A 9998-nucleotide genomic window follows, 5' to 3' on the forward strand; every position below is an offset into this window, starting at 1 on the left:
CGCTTTAATGAAAATGGGAATTATGACGAGTATCTCATTAAATCTCAGCATTCATAACTGCAGCACAAGAGAGCCTTTTGATTCCAGAGTTAAACAGGTTGAATATGTTGGGAACGTAATCTGGGAAAATACTCTTAGGTAGGGGGCATTAGAAAGGTCTGCGCATGTGATCGGCTTAAACAAGTTCAAAATTAAACAACGAAGCACATTCAGAAGGAAGCTGGTGAGAGCCTACAGCTGCTTGGCACGGCCGCAGGAGGGGTTTGCATTGGTCTGAGTCTGAAGGGAGGGTGATGTGCATGCAGTGTGCACGTACTCGCATATTTATGCATAAATACATACGTAGGTGCATACGCACAGAAGTGCCTGCCTGTATGTACGTGCAATTTTTTGTCCAAGATGAGAAGAGTCAAAAGAACCTGAGTTCATGTCCTCTAAGCAATGCAGAAATAGCTACCCAGGTTTATTTAGGTGAAAGATTATTAGACTCTAGGTGAGGAGGTACTGGATTTCAGAAGCCCAAAGGATGAGAAACCAAAACATAGTGGTCACTCGGTAATGATCAAAACATCGCTCACCAGTGCTTCTCCTGCCACTCTAATTGATTTCTGTTTATCTGTATGGGATAGTAGAAAAGAGCTGATTATGGACAGTACTTGCTAATTTGTGTCTGTTGAAATATATCTAAGTTTTAACAAAGTTTTTTGTATGCTAAACATATATTACACATAACACAAATAAGATTTTCAGGCTTTGGAGTTTTCTTTGCCTTTGTATGTTCACTGTATTACATCTTTGTTATCTGCTTTTGAAATATTTACTAAAAATTACTTTAAAAAGAATTTCTCAGTCAGTGTGTAGGGGATTTTGGAAGGCGATCTGAGGAATGGCAGTGTGATTAGACATTTTTTTCCTGGTTTCCTTGGCACGTGCATTCCCACGCACGCAGTAAAACAACTGACGGCAAAGAAGTTGTTAGAAACGAACACTGGAAGTTCAGCCTGATTTTTATTTGGCTGTGAGTGAACGTCATTGCGCAGCCACGTGGCATCGAGTGATCCACGAGTTTGTTCTGCAAAGGACTGAGTGACCCTTCTGTCTAGAAAGGTTGGGAGACCCTGTCTTGGGAGATGCTCAGGATTAAGGAGTACATTAAGACCTTGGGAGCAGAAATGCTCTGCGATTTCGACACATCCCTCTTCTTCTTTCTCCCCAACAGCCTGAGCCAAATCCAGCAGGCACTGCCAGGTCTCTGTTCTCCTCCCTGTCCCTCAACCACAAACTTCTCCTGCTGCCAGCTCCAGCACTTCCCTGCCCCTGCAGTAAGCCAGAGCAGGAATCTAGCTCTACAGACAAATAAAAAAAAATTGGTGTTGGTGGAATAAGCTAAGCCAGCTCTCCATGGGGTTGGACGGGAGGGAATAGATGGTGAGACCACAGCCACCCTGGGTGAGGTCGGCTGCATGGCTCCTCCCGTCTCCCCATCCCCACAGTGGGAATGAGCTTTGCAGTCCCGGGAGGAGAAGGTACTGCTGTGGGAGTCTCTGCTTTGGCCACCGCTTTACTGGGGTTTTCACAAGCTGTTGGTCTGGGTAAGGATAGCTGTTCTCCGTGGGAAATTTGGGTTAAGTTTCTTGACAACTGTTTAAAAGCTGCAGTGTGTGGGGAGGCTGCAGGAGTGTTCTCGCCATCACGAAACCTTCATCTACTGAAAGCTAATAACAACCATGTTGGTTTGAGATTTATGCAAAAATTCAATGGCATAATGCTAGTATGAGAGAATTAGCAGCATACTGACTTCTCGTGCCTTTTCTCTGTAGGAGCAGCAGCGAATTTCAGTTTCTTCGGCTGGATTAAGTCGGCTTTGATCACCTCGTGCAGGTTGGTACCAGTCCCTTGGCAGCGACCGAGGCAGTACTCGTTGTTCCCGTGGCCCACTAATGTGCACAGAGGGGGGTGGCAGAGCTGGCTTGCTTATTACCTTAAGCAGTCTCTTCTTGCATGCTCAAAGCTATTCTTAATGGTAAAAATAAGAGTTTGCTCCCATTCGCCTGGCGTATGGCTGACCACGTAAGTGGGAGAGCTGGAGTCTCCTGTGCCTTATGCGCGGACGTGTCAGCTTCTAACCGTGTCCCAGTGCCTAAAGCCTTCTCTTACCCCAAAGGTCTATGCTCAACCTTGGTGGCTTAGGTGGGACTGGAAAATTTGGTAGGAAATGGGGAAGAGGAGATTCCATCTCTTCCACCCACCATCCATGGAAAGCAAATTACTCTGGTAGTGGTGGAACAGGCACGCGTTGCAGCTGTGCTCGAATTTCAGAGAGGAAATCAGGGGAATCCGCAATAGCTACAGGGCAAGTACAATAAACAAGGTCTTTGGTGAAGGAACTGTTCAGTGTTGAGTTTGCATGGGACTGCAATAGTGTTGTCTTGGGTTTCTCCTTCCCAGAAGACCTTAAGGGTTTTGTTTAGTTGGATATTAACTCGTTCTGTTAATCTGTTTTGATCCTATTAATTATTAATTCCGTCTCATTTGGATTTCCCACACAGGGTAGTGACCACCTCTGCCGCTGTACAATGCAGTGGGATTTGGTGGTTCTCAATCTGTTGGGTTGCTTTTTTGTTGTGGTGGGAGAACACTGTGGTAAAGACGCACAACATGAGCTGCCATGCATTATGCATGCAAATTTGGTTTTATCTTTAAAATAAAGTCCAGGCATTTAAGCACATGGATCAGTCTTGCCAGCTGCTGCCTCTGCCCACAGTCCCTACAACATGGCCACATGCCTTTGGTAGCAGAGGTGGCTTGGGAGAGAAGCTAGGGGAGACGAGACCTCTCTTAGATCCCCATGGTGGGCCTGTGGCATGGCTGAGAACAGACAAGTTGGTGCTCCTGCATCACATCCATCCCTCTTTCTACCAGACCAGTGGATGTCTCCGAGTATGGGCCTGGGTCCCTGAAGACCCACCTGTCCTGTGCACGTCTTGCCATGAACAACTCTGTTGACGCAGCTCCTGCTGCCTCTCACGGCAGTGGTGTAAAGCTGCACGCTTGCCTAAGCGTTAGGGGATGAGCGCCCAGGCAGACAGACTGCCCAGAAGAGGAGTGAGGGAGTGCAGAGGGTGTCCGTTATGGTTTCTGCGTACCTCATTTGGAGTAAGGGGGTGTTTCCCCCCATTTTCACAATGTCTGCTGGAGTGGTGACGTGAGCCCAAGCCAAGGGTGAGGAGGTGAGGATGGGAGCAGGGCGCGCGGGGCCGTGCTGAAGCACGGTCGGAATTACTGACGGTGCAGTGAGCAGACCCCGCTGCTTTGCGTCCCGGGCACTCGTCTGCCCTGTTCCACCGCAGCAGCCAGGTGGGTTCGGGGCAGGTCACTTGAGCTCAGTGCAGATATGATGATAAAGCAGGATTTTCTTCCCGGTTGTCCCTCGGTGTGTCTCAGCCTGTCTCCTGCCCGTTGTCAGAAGTTCCCCAAGGGAGGCTGGTTCAGATGTGAGGCTTCACGGAGAGTTACCCTGTGTGAAAAGGAGACACTATCCCTCCCAGAGAGGCAGCCCCGCTTCTCATGGGTAGAGGTGTCATCATCGTGGGGGGTTTCTCCTGAGGGTAACCAGACTGGTGGAGTCCTTAGAGCTTCGATCAGTGCAAGTGATGAGCAAAGCCCCTGCCGCGGAGGGCTGAGGGGTGAGCTGGCGACTGCCCAAGCAGAGAGTGATCCTCGTTCTCTCTCCTGAAAGAGTGCGATCTCTGGGTCAGCCAGCCAGCTTGGTCGCCTTATCCTAGTGCCAGGGCTCCTGCTCATGCTGGCACAAAACCAATTTTGGCTCTGCTTGGGGGGGGCTCTGCTTGACCCCCCCAGGTCATTCTGAAGCCCACTTTTACTACACTGCAAGAAGTTGCATTGAAGTAATTTGCTGTTTTTTCCTAATCTTTGTTTTCTTGAAATCTGGGAAAGACATTTTAATGAATTGGAGGTAAAGAAGAGATCTCATAAGAGTGCAGGAGAGTTGAAGGCAGCCAAGGATCCTGAACACCTCTAAGGCTCTTAGGTGCTCAAAGAGGTCGGAGTCAGTGCTCTTACGGTTTTGATTTGCAGATGTGCAGTAAGGTTTTCTTAAAATCAGCCTCTGCGATAAAGACATTGCAGCAAAATCTCCTCTTTTGTTTAAAAGAGTTACAAAAATAATTGAAATGTACACTAAAGCTTAGGAAAATAAGGATATTTTTCATTAGAAATAGTTCAAGCTCCTTCTTTTCCTGCATGGTGTGGAAATTGTTTGCCATAGCCAACGTTTGGAGCGAGTCCAAAGAGGAAACATATTTGTAAAGAAAATGTGTATTTTCCAATGTTTGCTGGGGGAAGGGAGCGTATTTTTTGTGTGCCTTCTAGGAAGAATATTTTCAGATTAGGTCTATGCCTCCCAAGGGCACCGAGAAGGACTTAGCCTCTTCCCGCAGCGCCCTGCCTTGTTTGCACAGCCGGGAGCACGGCTGCTAATGGATGGCAAAGAAGGGGTGATGCAGGCGCCTCGGCTTCTGTGTTTGCAGGAGAAGGCCATCTCCCAAGGAGCAGATCGTGGTGACACCGTCCTTTGCAACAGTTGGCATGGAGACCACGCAGCTCACCGAGGAGAACGCAGACTTCGCCTCGCGGGACCGCTATCACCAGTCCTCGCTTATCAGCAGAGAGGAGTTCGTGAATCAGTTCCAGTAAAGGACAAAACCAATATCGAGCTGTCACTTCAGAAAGCGTTTAGAAATGCTAGTGGCTGCCATGGTGCCTTGTGACATACTTGAACGTATATGAAAAGGATGTGAATGGTTATTTATATATTTGAGGCTTGTTTGTTTACGCAAACTACAACATTGCTGGGTTTCAAATCTTATCCAAAATGGGGGCAAAAATGCAAATGAAAGGGCCAGTCCAGGGAAGTGATGAGTTACTGAGGACAGCATCATCCTTTTAAAGAATTCAATTATAAGCGCTATTGAGCTCTAAAGACCATCACCGCTATAAAAGCTTACAACACCCCGTTTCAAACGTCCTCTGGGTGACTGGGGACGCTTTGTGCCTGGGAGCGGTGACCTCGGCAGCAGGAGCCAGCGCCCGGCTCCCAGCTGTGCTACGGATGGATGCGACCTTCCAGGTCAATTCACTTCTCCTCTCGGCATGAATTTGCCTGCTTGTAATACAGTAATTTTCTACCTCAGCATTTCAGTTTCCAAGGTCTTAGAAGGTACTTTAAGGCATTAGACAATAGGCCAGAATCAGTGGCAAGTGCAAGATGATTATGAAATATATTCACAAGTGGAATCGCACATAAAATGCAGTAGTGCAATATAATGACCTCTACTGTGAAACTGTAAATTGATGTCTTAGAAGCTGTTCGTAGTGATTTCCCACATCCTTTCTGATGTGACACCTGGGACGTGACAACATTGCTGGGTCCAAACAGAGCATCTCCTGGCTGAAGGGACAGATGATTCAGAAGTGCCTTAACAAAATATGTTCAGCCTCACCTTTGCTAATTTTCCTTAAAGCCCATCCCATAGTGAGCTCCCGTAAGGAGCCGTTTCTCCTGCTGCCATGATCTGGGATGCGGGAGGTTCGGCGGGGGATGCTGCAGGATTTCCTGTGCAGACCTTAGGGTTGGTGGGCAGCGGCTGTGGGATGGGGTGAGGTCTTGCAGGGATGCTCCTGTCGCCATCACTTCTGCTCCCCAGGGTAAAACCCCCTGCTGAGCGCTGTCCTGCCTGCAGGCAGCGGTCCTGGCAGAGACCCGGGGAGGTGCGAGGGCTGCGGCAAGCCCCAGCAGCGCAAACTGTTCTGATGCTAAAAGGAGGGGGAAATCACTGCCTTTCACTTCCTTCCATCTCTGATCATTTCAGCCTGTAGATTATTTATTTCTCTGTCTGTGCAATAAAATCTTGAGACACCAGGAACTCCTCTCCGTGCTTCCTGTGGGCGCGCTCAATGCCTTTGAGCACCATTCTGCTTGCCAGCGCTCGGCACCCCGGCATTACCAGCCATGGGGGGACCCCCTGTGCCATCTCATGGTCTGACCGGCTGCAGCTCTGGCTCTTGCAGTTTTCTTACAGAGGGACGCGAAGGAGGATTTCTACTGAGATGAAGAAGAGAGCAAGCCTGGCGCACTGCAGAAAGCATATTCATTTTTCAAGGTCGCAGGTCTTTTATTAAGTGTTTTTAACCATTGTTATCTCAGTAGAAGCAAGAGGGAAGTGATGCTTGTGTGGCCAGCTCTGAGCCACCTCCAGTCAGTTGTTCTCTGTTGGAAATGCTCCTTCCAGGAGCCTTCCTTCCATTGCCTTTGGTTTCCGAAGAGTCTGGATCTGTTGTGGGGATGTAGCTCCATACTGAAATTTCCCCCTGGGTTCCTGGGGACCAGGAGAGCTCCAGAGAGCCCTTCCTGTGCTTGTAGCATCCTTGACCTTGGCAGCTACTGCTGTTGTGCAAGCTCCAAACACTCCTTGATGCTGACTCACCACTGGCAAGCCGCATGGTGCTGTGTTATCTCCTGTTACAGTTTGATACCCAAGTATAATGCCATTACTGTAAAATCTTGTATTTTATAAAGTCCTGTCGCATCAAAATATTGCGGAGTGCCTTCCCTCTCAAAATGGGTCTTGCCCAGCCCCGCGTTTCTCTGTGACTTGAACAAAACAAAGCCACAGAGCATGGCATGAAGTGATTAATGGGCAGAAATTCCTGGGTTAACTCCTTTGTTAGCTCCTAAACAGTTTAGTTCCCTTAAAAGAAGGCAGCAATCAGGAGATCCAGAGAGGGAGGATGGGGAAGGCACCTTGGCCGTGTACCTCGCAAGGGAGCTGCGCTGGTTGAAGCCGGATGACTTGGTGGTGGGGAGCGTTTGCCTCTCCAACACTGCAGTCCCTGCTCATCCCCAAAACTGGGATGTGATGGGCGAGAAATAGAAACAGCGTCTCCCTTGTGCTAGCAGTATTGGGAAGGTGCCCCGCAGCTTTGCTTTCAGCTAAGTCTGCAGCATTTTAATGTTTAATGCTTGAAAATGGAGGTGCTGATCTTTCCTGGAGTGTTAGCTCTGGCATAGTTAATGGTAAGGGTGGAGGGAAGCCTTATTTTAGCACCAGTAACCCCACAGACTGGGTAACGTTGGAGACTCGATGAGTTCAGGCTGTGGGGGTACACAGGGCTTTGCACATCAAGGAAGATTTTTCCAGCAAGAAAGAAAGAAAACAGTTGCATTGCCAAAGACTGGGGTGTTGTGTCAAAAATGTCTGTACCTTCTGTAGCACTCTAAAAGAAATGGGTGAAATTAGGGGCAGGATTTTATCAGCTTCACGTTTAATGGTTGAAGGGAAGAAATGCAGATTAGGATTGCTGCTGTGGGTGGGAATGTGCTGCTTTCATCCTCCTGGGAGCCAGGCTGTGACTCCAGATGTTTCGGCTTTCGTGAAGCTTCAGGTTCCCTGAAGCTGAGTTTGGGACCCAGCTCTGGGCATCATATGTCCCATATAGGTTGCAACTTGGTTAATGCCATTATGAAAAGGCCTTCCTACTTTCTAAGCTAGGTAAGCTTTGTTATAATCTATAATAACTTTCAGTTGGAAATTTGCTTTTTTTTATTATTATTGTGTAAGAAATGAAAATGTTTTGCAATGGGTCACGGTGTGAAAGCGTTTGTTTTCCAGAGAGATGTGGCTGTAACAGCTTGGTTTTATTCCTTTTGAAGACTCCAACGGTAAACTGGTGGCTCTAGTTTTGATGGCTTCCTTTCAGGGCATACAAGCACAGAGGGCAGTGGAGGATAAATATTTTATTACTTGCCTTGCAGTATTGCCTGGAAGCTCATGCTGTGTTTGTGATCCCGCAGCACTAAATGGGTCCAGAAATCAGAATTTTCTGCCTCAAAAACCTTGCAACACAAATATTCAAGACTAAGAATGGGCAGGAGAAAAGTGAAGTTGTATTGTGATATTGGCATTAAGAGACAGCTCCTCAGGTGACATAAATTGTCATCATCCCCCTGGATCTGCCTCTGTGTCCTGTTAGCAGTCTGCATGGGGAGAACCAAGCTCCTTAATTCCACAGCTGAGCTCAAACCCATCTTTTTTCTTCCTCCCCTCTTGGCATTCTCTTCATCAGCTTTGATTTTCCTTGGATGGTCTTTGTTGTGTGCAGTGGTCAAAAAAATCACATGCTTGCCATAGCCACTTATTCATAGCAGATAGTCATGACCACAGTGTTGAAGTAGCAAAGAATGATGAGAAAATATGCAACAATGGTTCTGTGCGTGGCTGAATTTAGGCGCGAGGGGCTCTCTGTTCCCCATGAGCTTGCATGCCCTCGCCCCTGGTTCAGACAGGCAGAGGTTCTTAACCAGCTTCATACTTACATGGTTCTATGATTCGCTGTGTAGGTTGGAAAAGACCTTGAAGATCATCAAGTCCAACCATTAACCTAACACTGCCAAGTCCACCACTAAACCATGTCCCAAAGCACCACATCCACACGTCTTTTAAATACCCCCAAGAGTGGTGACTCACCCACTTGCCTGGGCAGCCTGTTCCGATGCTTGCTAATCCTTTTGGAGAAGAAATTTTTCCTAATAGCCTATTGAAACCTCTCCTGGAACAACTTGAGGCCATTTCTTCTTGTCCTATTGACTGTTGCTTGAGAGAAGAGACCAATACCCACCTCGCTACACCCTCCTTTCAGGTAGTTGTAGAGAGCGACAAGGTCTCCCCTGAGCCTCTCTTTCTCCAGACTAAACACCCCCAGCTCCCTCAGCCGCTCCTCCTAAGACTTGTGCTCTAGGCCCCTCACCAGCCTCGCTGCCTGTCTTTGGATGCGCTCCAGCAGCTCGCTGTCCTGCTTGTAGTGAGGGGCCCTGTAAGGTTGGAAGACATTTGCTGAATCACAGGAGCCAGCCTAACCTAACATTTATGTTAGTGGGAAACCGAGGTTATTTGAATTATTGCCCTTGCCTGGTGAATTTTAGAAAAGACGGTTACTGGGATAAAAGAAAATTTTGTACATAACCTATAAATTTGGTAACTCCGTATAAAAGAGGTTGCTTATATTCCTGACTTCACAGCGGTGTGTGGCTGAGACCCAGATTCGTTGTAGCATCACTCAAACCTGAGATGAGGTGAGACCTCAGCGGTAACAGCCTTAAAAGCTGTAAACGAGAGGCTCTCACAGCAAACTGCAAGCTAGAAATAAATAGTTCTAAAGCTTGTATGGCACAAGAGAGGCTCCTTCCCTCTCCGCCTTCTGCTCCTCATGGCTTTTTCCATGTGATTTTCATGCACTTACCCCCCAATACCAGGGATTTGCCTCCCTTGTGGAAGAGCGAATGGAAGTGCAGGTGGGCTCCTACAAACGCAGTGGTCAAGGAGTGCACCTGTAACTTTGTCGGATCCAAATGTTGCTCCTAAACTTTGACAGGGGCTTGTTTTTGGATTTTAAGGGCGCTGCTGTGCAATGTTTTGCTCAGCTCCAAAATGTCTGGGTTTTTCTTGATGTGCTCCAAACCAGAGCTGGCTGAAAAGGGTCTGAAAAGAAATAAATCAGAAATTTAGAATTGCTTCTTCCCAGCAAGATTTAAATGACTGATTTTTTAAGTTTTTCCTTGGAAAATACGGGATTTATTTCCAGTGACAGGATTCAAAATGCAACATCATTTTAATTTGTTGTGCATTCTTCTGTGAGGGATGAGAAGAGATCACAAAACCCATATCCATCCTGACCTCCAAATGTCAAGGATCTGGAACAAGCCGCTTCCAAGGGAGGTACAAGGCAAGCAGTTCTTGTAAAAATAAATCAATAAAATACCATCACCCCCCAAATTTCATGAGAAATGGTCAGGTACTAAGTGCCTTTTGGATGATTGGGATCCATTAATGGATGGCTTATGGCATCGAGAGGAGATGAGGAAGGTAATTAATTACTCAGGAACTATCTGTCCACTTTGGAAACTCAGGACTTTTAATAAC

General features: G+C 47.5%; 1 protein-coding gene across 1 annotated transcript in view; it reads left to right on the forward strand.

Annotated features, from left to right (window-relative positions):
• The window catches only part of SLC12A8 (solute carrier family 12 member 8), a 52126-nt gene extending 46203 nt beyond the window's left edge, over positions 1–5923 (forward strand). Inside the window, exons 12-13 of the mRNA XM_009944227.2 lie at positions 1821–1881; positions 4551–5923. Coding sequence (XP_009942529.1) covers positions 1821–1881; positions 4551–4716 — 227 coding nt within the window. The 3' untranslated portion in view covers positions 4717–5923. The remainder of the gene's footprint in view (positions 1–1820; positions 1882–4550) is intronic.
• Positions 5924–9998: the final 4075 nt, after the last annotated feature.

This window comes from Opisthocomus hoazin, chromosome 9 (genome assembly GCF_030867145.1).
Source record: "Opisthocomus hoazin isolate bOpiHoa1 chromosome 9, bOpiHoa1.hap1, whole genome shotgun sequence".
Taxonomy (NCBI): Eukaryota; Metazoa; Chordata; class Aves; order Opisthocomiformes; family Opisthocomidae; genus Opisthocomus; species Opisthocomus hoazin.